Genomic DNA, 15,155 nt, shown 5'->3' on the forward strand with positions numbered 1-15,155 from the left:
AAATTTCTTGCATCTCAAATTCTCTTCACAACTGGCAACAACTTGTCCGTTCCGTTAACTATTTTCTAAATAAATGTGGTACCCGAACAAATCTCGCTACCAAAGAATACAAAAGAGATTTATAGGCAAGATATGTGATTTGTTGCCTTATGAACTAATGTATAGAGCTCTAAGCTATTCGATTACAGATTTCAGCCCTCACCAATATATTGCATTACCGGAGGTTCTTTAGGTGAATTCTCTTTTGATTCTCTTGCACTATGTTTTTATTTCTTTCAGACCGCTTTTGTTTCCTGAGAATTGTGTTTGACCGCTGTTTCAGGTTAGAGGCAGGGTCGGAGAGCATTACCTATCCGATCTCTGCGATTCGGATGGTAGATGAGCTGAGAACTCCATCGTCGGATCAGTTCAGCTCAGGGCAGCAACAGCAATTATGTGAACTCGTCCTCATGGAATCATTATATCCTCTTGAGCACATCTCCAACAAGATCCCTTGTACCTACACGGTGGGCATAGTCACCCAAGAACCGAACTTCATCAACCACCTTGGTGACTCTTTCTGTTAATACAGAGTGCCGAGGTTCCTCTGTACCATGGAGGAAACCTTGAACAATGTCAGAATGTATGGTTTCATAAGCTATGCCATACCATGGAAACAGCAAGATGTGGGTTTTAGGCGGATTTTTTTTTGGTAGGAATCCATCAGAAACAACCTTTCAGTCAACCTTCCTTGAAGGTTTTCCGGTGAAAACATGATTCCCTCATCGGCACTTCGACGTCTCCAAGCCATGAACAACTCACTAAGTAACTAAATAGAGAGAGAACAAAACCCTATCACCACGTCAAAATGACACACAGAGCTACTCGTTCCTAATTTCTTTATAAAATGCGAACATAAATATGGAAAACAGAAAAGATTGTTCACAAAGTTCGATTTTTTTTTCCAATCAAGTATTTTGGGGGAAAAACATCTAAGAAAAATGGTACCTTGAGAGAAACTAGCAGAAAAGAACCCAAACCTTAACGCCTAGAAAAGGTTGGTGGGTTTGAAGCAACTGAAATCATGATGATTAGCGAGTGAAGGCGTAGAAAACGATGGCGGTGTAGATAAGCATGGCAGCGGGGATGAGGGTGACGAGCGGGATCACGGCCCCCACGGCGGCGGCGCCACCGCAACCGAGCCTCCCCAGCTTGATCTCGACCACATTGACGAGGGCCATCATCAGGAATCCGCATCCGAACACCGAACCGACGGCGGAGGCCAGGATGCCGCCGCGAAGCGCCGCCCGGTTGATGCGCGCCGCGCGAGAGCCCACAGGCGGCGGGTGGACGAAGCGGATGGCCTGCCTGACGGAGAGGGCGACGAGGCTGGAGAAGAGGAAGGAGGCGAAGGCGAGGACGTGGAAGAAGACAAGGCGCTCCTCCGCCCGGTTTCCGGCGGCGCAGTCTCCGGAGGGCAGGCCGCCGTCGGTTGGGTCGGAGGGATTCCAGGCCAGGCCGACGAAGACGGCGAGGGTGAAGAGGGAGTTGACGTTAACGATGCCGTCCAGCGCCGTAATGTGGATGCTGGTCCCGCCATAGGATCCGGTGCTCCGCGGCCGCGGGCTATCGTATTCTAGTACTTCTCCGTTGTCCATATTCCGGCGACAAGACGGTGAGAGTAAAGGACGGGGTTTGGGTTGGTGGCGGATCTCCGGCAACGAAGAAGACAAGCGGCAGGTCTTCAGGGTCAAGACTGAAGACTGGGGGTTTGCTGTGGTCAGGCTTGTAAGAAAGAGTACAGTGCAGACAGCTGACTCGACGAACCAACTGTTCCAAGACTAAACTAAGCAATCAGGAAAGGGTCCCAAGTGAAATAATTTGAATTTATCAAAGTCATGACCGATTGACCATCTGAAACTTGTCTCTTCCATATAGATTTGTTTGTGCTCCATCCTAAATTTACTAGTAATTCTTATTAAGAGTTGTTTTAGTTATTAATTTTAGTATTTTTCAGATGTTTTTACATAATTTATATTCACGCCAATCCACTCCACTTTTTGCATAAGTTTCGGCACTTTCTTCCAAAAAAGTTGTTCAAATTATTTGGTGGACACCATCCACCGTGGTGAATGGTGGGAACAAAGTTTGAAGGACCAAAAGATTGTTCATCACCAGCAACGCTCTTCCCCCCCAACCTTTTAGCAGCACTCTTTTTGGTACTGTAGCTCTTTGCCAGCCTGGATGAATGAGGCTTTTCCCATCTTTGGCTGCCTTTTTTTTTTTTTGTGGCTGCTTTTGAACGTAGAGTTTCTTTATCATCACCCTTAAAAACACTAAAAGTAAGGAGTAAAGACTTCAAAGTACCCATGCCCCAACAAAGATTAAGACATGATGACCCCGGTTCACGAGTGCTCGATTCTCCCTGTCGTTCTGAGAACTCGGGTTCTCGTACTCCCACTTCCTCGAACAGAGAGAGATCTCTCAGATCTCAACCGGCTTACAAAGATTGCGTGCTCGCAATAACCGTCTATTTCTTCTCTGCATGGCCAAGTCTCACATGATTTCATTCACCTGGAGCAGCCTGACTTCGAGAAAAATAGGTGAAATAGAAGAACAAGAAGGGTGTTAATCAGCTCATTCCATCATCCATCAGGACCATTCGTTTGATGGGGCACAGCAACAGCAAGTGCACGATTCAGCTCGACGCTGATATAGAAATCAGCTTTTTGGTCCCCCAGACCCAGAGCTGGGAGAATTTCATTGGAGCACCCAAAGAGTGCAGCACATGGAAGTGCCTTTACTGATGCTTGCAGCTTTAATGCTGTAAGCATAGGAACCCGATCACAGTGACAAAGGTGTTGCCCTGCTTTGATACTCATAGGGGAGAACAGGAAATCCACTTGCTGATGTAAAGTTAAAACAGTAGAGATTGTGGATTGAGAAAATTTTTATGCTCGACCCAAAAACATTCCCATCTTAATCCATCCACCATTTTCGCCTCTCAGGCAAACATAGTTTGCATATCTCAACCAACATTATGGATATAGAACTGAATTATGCATACTAATTTTATTACAAAGATGAACCAGCCGTTTAAAAGCAGGAGGTCCTGGGTTGGCATGATACATGCAGCATTTATGGGGCAGTTCCAGAAACCAGAAAGTGGCTTAGCTACCCAATGATGCGACACCAACTGCTCCGATATTTTTTCGCACAAATTGTTAGAAACATAGGTTTGATATTGGCAACTGAAAAATGATGCAACATCAGCCATAGACAATAAGTCGATTTCTAAACTTCAGTAATTTGATGATACTATAAAACTAAAGGTAAAATTTCACCAAATAAAGGGAAGGTACCATTTTCCATTATGCTCCGAGGCACTAACACTACTCCAGAAACTCTTCCATAATGCCCTAGTATTCATGTAAATCATGAGCATTAGATGGTAACATAGATAACCAGGTCTGATGGTGAATTGATGATTACAAACCTGTGAGATAAATGGTTCAGCATCGGTGCGCCTAAGGAAATGCAATGAGTGTTTAGTGAGAGATATCGAATGATCACCAAGACACACTTCTCCAATGTCATCAAGTACCCTAACACGGATGTAAGGATCCTTTGGAGGAACCATATCCTGGACATGTATTAATATTTTTTAGCAGAGAAAAATTATTGTACCTCAAGCATTTACCAATTCATAGGCATCTAATTTGGTTGAAGACAAATACCACAGTCAAATCAAGATCCAACTCTGACATGTAGGACTCTATTGCTGCAGAATGATTTTTGAAGTACTCTTCTTCTGAATAATTGAGTTTTTCCTGAATTTCCTGGGGAAGTACAGGGCCCACTTTCCATCTCAAGCTCTGAATGGTTTCTGCTCGGTTATACCTGTTTGGATAGAGTATCTCAATTCAGGAGGAAGCAAGACACAATTTGTTATAGGGAAAACAAGCTTGTTCACATAAAAGCCTCAATTTACTAAACAGTAAGACATTTCAGTACTGAGCAATAAAGAGGTAAAAGACATTACATGTAAGCCATGAGACAATGTTTGTTGCGGATTAAGGAAAGATGATGTATGACCGCACCAAAATGATCCTCATTTCTTGTCGTTTGTATATCCAAGTTCTCATCCTCAATTTTCCTGAATTAAGTTAGAATAACATGGAGTTAGTAAGGCTCTGATAGAACTTGTATGCCATTGAATAATTAATTTAATATTGAAAGATTCACGTACAGAATATATTTATAATGTAAATTGCGCATGATATACATGCTTACGTATATATTTTCATGCTCAAATGGTTTATTTTGACAGAGATTATACATCATGAAAGGAAGAGCAGCGGGAGTCACCTGATCAAGGACTGAAGTTGCAGGTTGTGCTCATTACATTCTTTAATGACTTGATCAAATGCATCACTCTGTAAGAACAACCAGGTAAGTCACGTTGTTTCTGAACAAAATGAAAAGAACTTATGCATATGATGATGGCTTCTTCGATGTTCAAACAGACAGACCTAATATCCACAAATCCTATCCTAGCAAGAAAGCCAGGAAATATAACAAACAATAACATCACAAATACTGAGATTCTCTTTATTTTTTTTCTTTTCACTCAAACGTGGGCAACAAAGATTTATACTTTCGTAATCAATGGAGCAACAGCAAAGGGCATACAACCCAACCTCCCAAACTCAAAGGGGGCACACATGTTCTGGGTTCCTACTTACAGGCCATGGTAAACAGGGAATACTGAAATTGGAATATATGCAAGAGAAAAACACAAAAAAAAGAACAATGAAGAAAGTATGAATAACACAATGCAGATGAGCCATCAGATTATCAAAGTTAATGCCTCTAATTACGTAGCTACTCACCCAACATCTGAAACATGACAAGAGAATCACTATCTGGGTTAGGAGGCTACTGGATTTTGTAGAAGAAGAGAGTGGGCCAGAGCATCATGGAGGACACCAAAGGCTATCAAAATATTGCACAAATCAGCATATACACGACCAAGGTTGACAAGATAAAGAGGAGTTGAAGTGGGTTTTGGTGAGCAAAGAGCTCTTTTAGAGAGAGAGAGCACAGAGCATTTTAATATCATAGTTTCCATCTGCCATCATATGGCCTGATACAGATTGTTGACCATATTCCCTGATAGCTAAAGTGTTTGGCTTGTAGTGGTTAGTTAACCCATATAAATAAATCTCTGATATATTCATATCTGTATACTTTTCATGCTGATGCAGCTCATAGCTTCCGAGAAAACAATCAGGATATAGATGCGCTTGTAATATATGGATGTGAAAGTGAAACCCATGAAAATTAAGCTCACTATACAAGAGATAGTAGTGTTTCACTAGGATATCCCAACATTGCGTGTAAATGGCAGATACATGTCCTTTCAGTTGTTTATGTGAGCTTCACCCCTCCTTCCCAAACCGAAAGAAAAGTTTGAAATAAAAAATGAAAAAGAAAGAAGAAAAGGTCGTATTCCCTTTAATATGCCAATAAACATGTGCACTTAGAGTGAAAGGTGGATGTAGGAGGTTACATTCAAGCATGAAAATCAAAGGAAACACCTATAGGAGAAATGTAAAGTGTGATTCACAAGATATTTAACCCAACATTTGGTGTTTGGTGTTTGCTTGAAAACCTTTGGATGATGATCACCAGCTTATTAAATAAAGGCATTCACAATCCCAAAGGAGATTAAAATAGACAGCATATTTCACCCAAAAAATCGAACTCTAGGAGAAAAATGGTCATACACTCAAGTTGTCAAACTGTTACCATTGCCCAATAGGCTAAAACTAAGAAACAACTCAAACTCCAAGATCTATCTTTAAGAAATAGATGAATTATTAAACATGGAACAGTGATAATGTAGAAGTTACTTTGGTTCAGAAAGGATAGAGAAATGGCTTACATTGAAAGTTGTGAGCTGTCCAGTTTCAGAGCATGCTAATTCTCTCAGTAGCTGGGATGCTCGTCTCCCATACATGATCAGATAAATCCACTTCTACAATGCATAACAGAAAATTCAAGGAACATAACCACATAGAAATAATTGCTTAAATAACAGAAAGGCAGTCTGTAACAATCACAAAGGCAGCAAATGGAAGCTATGACATGTAACCTAATGAAAACAAAAGTTAGATAAATCAAAACAACATATGAGAATGGCATATGACTGACTTATTGCCTTGACAAGGAAGAAATTATTCATGCACGACTAACAGAAAATTCATGCACAGTAAAATTTCAGTGGAAGCTTGCTAATAAGAAAATTCTACAGGAAGAATCTTAGTATAGGCACAAAAGAGTCAAAACAGAGAAACTACAGAAAATTGAATTAAAGCAGTGGCGGATTTGTCATTCAGCTAAAATTAGCATACTTTAGCTAATATGGTCTTAGTTTTGACATTATAGAAAGACAGACAGGTTTCAAAAATAAAAATAAATAAATAAATAACCATAGAACAACAGGCAAAAGGAAGCAAGAATTAATAGCATAATCTAGTGATCTTGATGACCCCAAAACCCGAAGAAGCAATGAGGTATTCAAAAATAGTAGAAATGAAAGAGAGGGGAGAGCGAGAGATGAGATAAGGGAATAGCATTACCTTGTTTGTTTGCCGGTGCCAGAGATGACTGAGATCGGAGAAGGCCATGGGAAAGACGCCTTTGGTTTTGGATCGGGATCAAGGAATGGGGATCAATTATTCTCAGGAGCTCTACCCACTACCACTAGGGTTTGAGATAAACTGAGCCGCCTCCCTCCCCGCAAGTTAAAATGTTGATTGGCCACATCGAACCAATCCATAAAAACACCAAGAATGAACCCCAAGCCGAGAATGAGATCGGACCAGGTTGATGCCAGGTCGAGGTCAACCCATCACAAACCAAATCCGCACCCACGCCAAGTAAGGGGACAGAAGCCACCGAAACTTATCTACAGAGTAGAGATGCAGAAGCAAATAGCAACTTGAGCAAGCTATATCTCTTGTTTGGGAAGCTGTCTTGGCTGTCCAGCACACTGATTTTAATACCTTCATTTGCTACAAGTTGGTAACTTTAAGCCTCCTTGTCATGGGAAAAGTCAAATTTTGGGTCTGTCATCTCTATCAACCATGTCCCACCAACATCAGAATTTCTCCTAATTAATTAACCAAGTGGACAAGCCTATGATGCAACTTGCAGACTGTAATTTCTTTTTCTTTAGATACTGTCCTGAACTCTTGGCTACTTTACATGTAAAGAATTAGACATCCACTCTATTATCTCATGATCGCAGAAGTATATGGACAACAGATAAGAAGATCAAGTCTGCTAGCTACCTGGAATTTTATCTCAAGGAAAAGAAACAAACAAAAAGATGGTGCTGGAATGTCTTCCTCGCACAAGCTAAGCATATGCAACATCACAAATTATTCCAGATCGGAAATCAAGTTCATACTGAGTAATTTATAAGAGAAGATGGAAGATGTATGAGACATGCTAAACAATAAAAAGATGCATATCATCCAAACATCACTCACAATAGCAAATTAAAGAGTGGGGCCTTGTTTGGGATTGATGTTGGTAGTAGTGCTTAGGACCAGAAAGCTATTTCAAGTTTCTTACCTAGCAACTATATATCGTTCAGAAGTACTTTTTAGGTTTCAGAAAGACTTTTGGACTCTCCAAAAGCAATTCCAGATGGGGTCAGAGTCCCTAAGCCTCTGGGTCCAGTAGCAAATGCAAGGCTAGAGGACCCGCATGATGCATACTTTACAGAGGCTAAGAACTGGCCTTGCATGTCAAGATGCCATAGAGCAAATTGGAATTTTGAATATATGGTCCTCCATTTCACTTTCCAACTTAATCTAAAATTTGTCAAGATCTTAAGTTCAACTTAGGATATAAAATTGTCCAACATTACCTGCCACATCAGCTAGATTGAAACTTAAAGAAGTCTCCAGGCAAATGGCTTAGAATATGAGAAACTAACTAGGAACTTATGCTAGAAGACGATCAGGTCAGCCTAAACCCTTTCAAGAAGTCCCTTCTTATGACACAAACTTGTAGAGCTATTATAACTCTGTTGCACCATTTTATCTTCTCGTGCTAGAATAGAATAATTATAGTATCTTGGCATATAGCTCGCAAAATCCTCATGTAGAATTATATTAAACCCAAATAAAACAACATAAGGTATAAGGATTCTGCTATGGTGCTTTCTAAAACTTTTCCAAGAATGTCTATTTAATTTCCGCTTATTGTTCATCGTTAAATGAATGGTCTAAATTTCTCTGATCGTGACCAGTATCCAGTGGAACGACCAAGTACGAGTGGCAAGTACTGTAATTTGGGGAAAATATACGGGTGGTAATTGATGTAATTTTTGCAACATTCGAGGTCATAAGTGAGGTAGGATAGTATTCACATAACTTTTTCAACTTTGAGGGTCAAAATTGAAAAACTTAATTCAACCTTTTCATCTTCCTCCCTAATTCGCCCCACCTACCATTGGCCGATCGGAGAAAAGCCACACTCTCCCATGATGTCAATGTTGGCCAACCTTTCTTCTTCCTTTCCTGATGTGGTCCGTCTATCAATGACTGAACGGAAAAGGGCCGCTACCTTCTCCGACGATGTCGGTCGGTCATTGCTTGGTCACCAACAAGTCCTTCCATGCCGGACCATCTCAGAGCAAGCGATCTTGGTGGTCATCGGGTGATCTTGAGAATTCTATTGTTGATCTGAACTTGAATTAGTATCATGATAGATTGGTATTCTGAATTATGACATACAAGTGCTACTAAAAAGCAGTCATTACCTCTACCTATTCAGACAAGATATTGCATGTTAATACCTCTTGATGCATAGGATATGCCTTATGAATTCTGACTAATTGAAAATGTCCTCTTGGACAGTCATGTATTACATCAGATATCATGAGCTTTTTATGCCCAAACAGGGCCTTTTAGGCGCGGATTCACCATTTTTATCATCTTTTTTTTTTCATTTATTTAGCTTTCTCATACATGTATCTCTTCTAAGGGGATGAGGGGTCTCACTATAATATCACTGTTCCTGGCTCTAAGGGGATGGGGTCTCACCTGTGTCACAGAGAAGGATTTTGAATGCTTCGTGTCTTGTACCATGGAGAGCATCTTTGCACTTTGAAACTTAGTTTTCCATGAGGCTACGTGGCATATCGAAACTCTTCCAAAAATCTAATGAATTCTGTACTGAAACCTTCCCAAATTGAGAATGGTCAGTTCTTTTCTCCATTAGTCCACCATCATCCTAACTGGCCGATGCAGAAGTGTTTGGCACTTGAACCTATCTCTTGCAAAGGAACGTCACTTGCCAATGGCTTTTTGCTCCCCATTTACATGCAATTTCCCCAAACCATTGTAATGTAATGTCTCCTGACCAACTATTATGGGAGTTCCTCAATGTCTTTCAGTATGACAACAAGTCACCTTGTGATGTGATTGGAGAAACGGGACTTCATCTAGTCCAGCTAGCCGATGATTAAGGTTTGCTTCAAAGTCATACTCAAACCATTTGCTTGTGTTGGGATCAAGATAAGTAGTAAAATGTGCAGGGCAATCACATTGATTGCGAGCACGTTCTTTTCTTTTCCTATCTACCCTACCCACATGCTTCTCATATCATAAACCCTCCCTTGAGCAAACAAAGCGTCGGTGAATGATTGCACCGGTCTTTGAGTCATGTTTTACTACATCTCTTGTGATACTAAAACATGATACGTTCCATATTTATTGAAAAATTCATATCCTTCTTTCTTAGAGGAAAATGTCACCAATATTATATCCTCAAATGTAAGTGATCATAGGTCTATGGTTTTCAAATGCATTACTTTGTCATCGCCATCAATGGGTGCCTTTACTTTACTTGTACAACTCCCTTCCATGAGGTTCATACATACTATGTATGAACCTATATTGAACGATACAACATACACCATAGATTCCACATATAATTTGAAAATACCATGAATAGAGGTACAGGCATCTATAAGACTTAATACAAACAATTCCAGATAATGTATTTAAATTTTGAAATTCAAATATATGATATACAATGCAGTTGGATTTCACTTCTAACAAGGACGAAAATGATTTTTCAAAAACTACCACACAATCCATCATTCTAATGACAAAATCTTCTCTCCCATTTGCCTTAAATGTTCAGCTGATAGAATGGGGTTGATTTTAATTTTCTTTACTTTTGCTCTCTTTTTTTTAGTTTATAAATTCTAGTGTTTATATATGTGCGCATCTAATAAATCGTAAATACATGTGTGTATGTACATATGTAGGTAGGTTACTTGTATAGTTACGTAACTGCCTGCATCTATGTATGCATATAGTAGTCGCAGATCACCTTTCCATGACTCTGTCTTCTCATTGTAGATAAAGAGTGGCTCAGCATAAAGTGGAGCTCCCATATTTCATGTAACATTTGCACATTCCAACTTTTGTACTAGTAGGTATATGTTTCACTGAGTCCGCAGCCTAATTCTTTCTAGTTTGCAAGCTATTCTTTCTGGTTATCTTTCCCTTATAGGATAGTTAAGGCTATTTTGGATCTGGCTTTCAAAGTAATAGCAAACCAACTGAAATTAAGAAGGATCAACATGTAGCTCTGATCATACTAGTCAGTTTATGTTGCACTGTATAATCTGATGACTATATCTATTGACTGGTTTTCTGGTATAATGTCAACAGATAATTTTTTAACTGACATGATTTGAATCGTTTGTGGTGTGGTAACAAAGAAAACCCAGTTCCTGGTTGGGAGCCAACTCTGAATGAAAACAATATCCATGGGATTTGGAAAAACAAAACAAAAATAATGTAATTTACTTTAAGAATGTTGGGAGAGCAAAAAAAAAATATCATGAACACGAATTATAGTAAAGTAAAAACCTCTGAATAGCAAAATATCCACAGTATCATACATCATAGGATTTCAATGATAATACATTTTGCACAGCCATATCGATCTCCGGGATTATTAGCAATATCCACGAATAGACATACCTAGATGAAGGAGTCCCGCGTAGGCACGAGTTTGAGTTTGGCAGGAGAATCTGTTTGCCTAGCGATCAATGGTCGTGGGAGTTGCTCAAGCTTCCCGGCGGGTGAGAGGGGAGGACTTGCGTCGATATGTGTCAGCGGATAAGGGGATCTCAGATTTGAGGCGGAATCGGGGAGACAGATAGAGATGCAGGATTACGGATGTTTGAATGAGAAAGAGAGAGAGAGAGAGAGAGAGAGGCAGGAGGGGGAGGAAGCAGAGGGAGAGAGGTCGCCGGGGGAGGAGTCGGAGAGAGAGGGAAGGGGATAGGATTGGGGGGGGGGGCGAACGAGTCGGGGGAGATAGAGGGAGGAAGGAGAGGAATCGGAGGGAGAGAGGAATCGCAGAGAGAGAGGGGGAGGATGACGGCACTACCGCGAACGCCGGCGAGGAGTGCGAAAGATTCGGGAGGGGGGCGGCCGAACGATCGGGGAAGCGGGGGGGCGGGGTGGGGTGGGTGGACTACAATTAATATCAAATTTCCAACTACAGTACTAACTAATCAACGGCTACAATTATTCATAGTTTTTAAAAAAATGAGGAAGGAAATACACCGTAGGAATCCCCTAGGAATATAGGGCTCTGTGATGGTTGGAACTTCGAAGATCACACAGAATTCTCGTTGCAACTTGGGAGATGAGAGACAGACGTGTCGAGGTGTGTTTTATAGCAGGTCGTAGCATTGCTAATATAAACAATCAATTGTCTGTTTCCATAGTTGGAGCAATATCTACAATGTCAATGTATGACCTTGGCACGAATCTTGAATTTGATATAATTTGTTAAAAACGGGAATTGGATTTGTTTGGATTATGGCAATTTAATTATGTTGAATTGGAAGGAATTAATGTGCATGAAATAGAAAAGATAAGCAATTCGACAATACCTAAGATTCTGAAGTCGAATTAACCATCCAAGTTGGGACAGATGGAGATAAGCAACTCAAGCCAGAATACCTCCATGGGCAGACAAAATTCGCAGGTTTAGCTTTGATTCTTAATATTTCTATTATCATATCATGGAAGAGAAAACTCCTAGTCCCACATTCTGAGTGACAAAATAGTGGGCCCTCATTAGATGACCACTTTGAAGGATTAGATTTATTTGTGTAAGATCGATCGTACCGCTGTTTGGAAAATCATATTGTCCCAAAAATGGAAACATACACGGAGACAGGTCTGCATGGGTTGTGGATATTCGGCCATCTAATGGTCGAGCCCTTTCAACACAAAATAAGCAGCTAGCCCCGCACAATGCTGTTCGCTATCAAAAGATGAACACCCATCAAACAACACACATTGTGTATGATGCGGTGACGTTTGTGACAGGCCTATCAGATTGCCATCGAGTGCTGCACAGCATTCTATCTTGCAGCCTGCGCACCTTAAAGGATCCTTATTGTATTTCTGATATGTTGAGTTAAGAAGCGGATGGTCTACAATGCCAACAGGTGATTGAGGGAAAACTAAAAGTTTGGATCGGGATGTGATAAAAATCTGATCCATCTGCTATCAAATCACCAATGGCAAGAGAGTATCGGCCTACGGTGTACACAATGGACGGCTGCGATGGGCTGCCTCCGTGGACGTTACATGCGGCTATAAAAGGAGTGCCCTTTTTGTTAATATCGTCTACGTTATTGTTAACTGATTAGATAAACATGTATTTTTTGGACTTTGCGCTGCAAGTTGATTCACGCTTCGGCTTGTATTCTTTAAGTTGCAGGCCATTTTGAATGGGAGACATGGTAAGTTGGTAACCAAACGTATATGAGCACCATCAACAAAGTCAGGAAAAAAAAAAAGCTGGAAAAACGTCCATCTGGTTGATCCAGAAAAAGTCCCCAAAGTGATGTGCTGCGTAGAAGGCCACCCAATCAGCGGCTGTGTTTGCCTTCCGATAAATATGTGTGGCCCTGAAAGCGCCACAGTCCTCAACATCCTCCATATGTCATGGATTAGAAACAGCCTGTCCGTCATGGTATGATGCCCGCTGGTCCCCTCGAGCTTATGATTAATTATTTACAACAATTTTGCATGAGAATAACAAAGTATACAAAATCCAAATAGAAGAAATGGAATTTAATCTGATTCTGGATTTTTTTTTTCAAACTTTTCTTGAATATTATTATGCCTCCGCAGATTGAGATATGATGAGAGAACAATAATTTTATGTTTATGGTGGCAGCAGGGATGGAATTGTTGAAACTTGCATCGCCTAGGAATGTTCGATCGCCATCTTCTTACTGGATTATCCGAAACCTATTAATCTGCCTGTTTGTTTTCTCTGTCGTGCTAAAGTTTTAAACATTCGCCATGCTTTCTGTAGCTCGAGTAAGGGAGTCTGTTCACTATATTCGACATGATCCCTCAGAGGAGTGGCCCATTAGTTTGTTGGGCTAACTGCAGTGAGAAATTAACCTTTGCAGCTTTGCTCTATGTTAATAAAGTCAGGAAAAAAAAAAAGTTGACGCAGAGAAAACGGAATAAACTCATGATTTCTCCAAAAAAATCTTCTCAAGTACCATGCAGCAAAGAAGGTGACCTATTTAACAACGTATTTGCCTTTTGGTAGATATGAATGGCCCAAAAAGAGCCACACCCTCTTGAAAATCTGTATATATCCCGAAGTAGCAGTTGCCCGTCGTCGTAACTGTGCTGGTCTTGAATTCATTCGATCACCGTAATAGAATCCCTTTCAAGGTATCCTGTCCGCATCCAGAACAAGTCTCGAAAAGGTGATGCTCTCTAATATAGATTAAAGTTCTGCTTCGATGATAATCACATCGAATATACATGGTCTTCCGTTGCAATAAGTTGGGAGTTATAATTTCTGATCACAAAGCTCGGTCCTCTTGTTCGTGCTCGGATGCATGTAGCTTCAAAAAAAAAAAAAAAATGTAGAGATGCATTTAATTTTGCACAATTCTGGCTCAAAAGAGACGATGGCATAAATCTGAAGACTGCCAATGTCTCAAAGCAACAATGAATAGCCGCCATCTCCGCGAGGGGAGAGGACAGCATGGTCATGGACACGGCAATCTAATTCGAGATTCTTTCCCGTGATTCCATGCGACATGTCCTCCAACCGCCAGACCTCCTTCACCGCCCCGCCTTCACTCTCCACCTAATAAACCGCGCCCTCGCCACTTTTTGTCCCCCGCATGAAGGAGCGCTTGGAGCCCATGGGAGCAAATATTTTTCTAGTTCTGGTTTACAAACAACTTGCCAAAGCCTTTTTCGAGGCCACGACCGAGTGCTCTGTCGATTATTATTAGAATGAGTAGAACGGAGGACATGCTCCACGTGGAAAGGTTGGCTTGTCCCGAACCCTGACGTAGTGGGCGGTGGTGGACTACCGAGACGGACTTTTTTTTTTTTTTTTTTTTTAAGACAGGCTGCTTACACTAATCTCAACGCAAGCACTGCCATCAAAGCCGAAAAAATTGGTTGAAATTTTTTTTCTTGATGCATCAGCTCTCACGCTAATCTTGGCTCGGTGCGAGCACTTGGTTGAGATTTTGGAAGGGCGGTCCATGTGCATGCATTCCACTGTTCTGCGATGCGGCGAGGCTACAAAATCTCCGTCTATAGCAATGGAGAGAGAGAAGCCCGTAGGCATGTCTCCAGGCGCGATGGCAGAATAGCATGGGATCTGCGAGAATGGCTCTTGCTGATTGGTTGCCTAGTTTCTTAATTAAAGTTATACAAGAAGCCAAAAAATAAACATGGGGAGCACTAATCCTCCTCCTCAATTGGCATGAAGTCCCTCACATTGGCAAGGATATCTCTTCATTGAAACCTTATTTCTATTATAGAGATAAACATCATGGATTTTGCTACACTGCTGCCTAAATTTTGTAAGCCATAAATTATATATATACATATATTTACGAACCTAAGCTTTTCTATGGTGATCAATGATAGTCTAGGAGAAGCCTCAGTACATATAGCAAATACCTTAATTTTAATGTGATTGAAACGACTCATTGATGGCCTTTCTTCTTTATTTTTGGATGGTTCATAGGCTCTTCAATGGGGTCCTTGTTCTTGTTGCTGAGG

At 40.9% G+C, this 15,155-nt stretch overlaps 2 protein-coding genes across 5 annotated transcripts; both read right to left on the bottom strand.

The window, feature by feature from the left end:
- Positions 1 to 263: 263 nt before the first annotated feature.
- Positions 264 to 2,764, bottom strand: LOC103715495 (uncharacterized). Its single transcript, XM_008803134.6, has one exon. The coding sequence runs from the start codon at positions 1,635 to 1,637 to the stop codon at positions 1,071 to 1,073; it is 567 nt and encodes a 188-aa protein (XP_008801356.1). The 5' UTR covers positions 1,638 to 2,764; the 3' UTR covers positions 264 to 1,070.
- A 233-nt stretch (positions 2,765 to 2,997) lies between these two features.
- PSF1 (partner of SLD five 1) lies at positions 2,998 to 11,530 on the bottom strand. 4 transcript variants are annotated; one of them, XM_017844794.4, is made up of 8 exons: positions 11,058 to 11,530; positions 5,927 to 6,016; positions 4,348 to 4,415; positions 4,022 to 4,135; positions 3,717 to 3,879; positions 3,476 to 3,622; positions 3,342 to 3,398; positions 2,998 to 3,230 (listed from the first exon to the last, which is right to left on the bottom strand). In XM_017844794.4, exons 2-7 carry the CDS (start codon positions 5,999 to 6,001, stop codon positions 3,372 to 3,374), a joined length of 594 nt encoding a protein of 197 aa, XP_017700283.1. In that variant the 5' UTR covers positions 6,002 to 6,016; positions 11,058 to 11,530; the 3' UTR covers positions 2,998 to 3,230; positions 3,342 to 3,371. The 4 variants fall into 4 exon arrangements, with proteins under 4 accessions (XP_017700283.1, XP_008801362.1, XP_088566492.1 ...); XM_008803140.5 differs by having other exon boundaries at positions 5,927 to 6,019; XM_088710366.1 differs by lacking the exon at positions 11,058 to 11,530 and adding an exon at positions 6,624 to 6,952.
- Between the last annotated feature and the right edge of the window lie 3,625 nt (positions 11,531 to 15,155).

Source organism: Phoenix dactylifera, chromosome 14, assembly GCF_051530095.1.
Source record: "Phoenix dactylifera cultivar Ajwa chromosome 14, Ajwa_hap1_PhDact_Kaust_v1.1, whole genome shotgun sequence".
Lineage (NCBI taxonomy): Eukaryota > Viridiplantae > Streptophyta > Magnoliopsida > Arecales > Arecaceae > Phoenix > Phoenix dactylifera.

Bases quoted from the DNA above. Each gene is read 5' to 3' on its own strand.
- PSF1 (XM_088710365.1), bottom strand. From the start codon at position 6,671: ATGGCCTTCTCCGATCTCAGTCATCTCTGGCACCGGCAAACAAACAAG. The intron at 4,416-5,926 runs GTAAGCCATTTC...TTGTTCTTACAG, and splicing joins GACAGCTCACAACTTTCAAT to AGTGATGCATTTGATCAAGT. The intron at 4,136-4,347 runs GTGACTCCCGCT...AACTTAATTCAG, and splicing joins CAACTTCAGTCCTTGATCAG to GAAAATTGAGGATGAGAACT.
- LOC103715495 (XM_008803134.6), bottom strand. From the start codon at position 1,637: ATGGACAACGGAGAAGTACTAGAATACGATAGCCCGCGGCCGCGGAGC.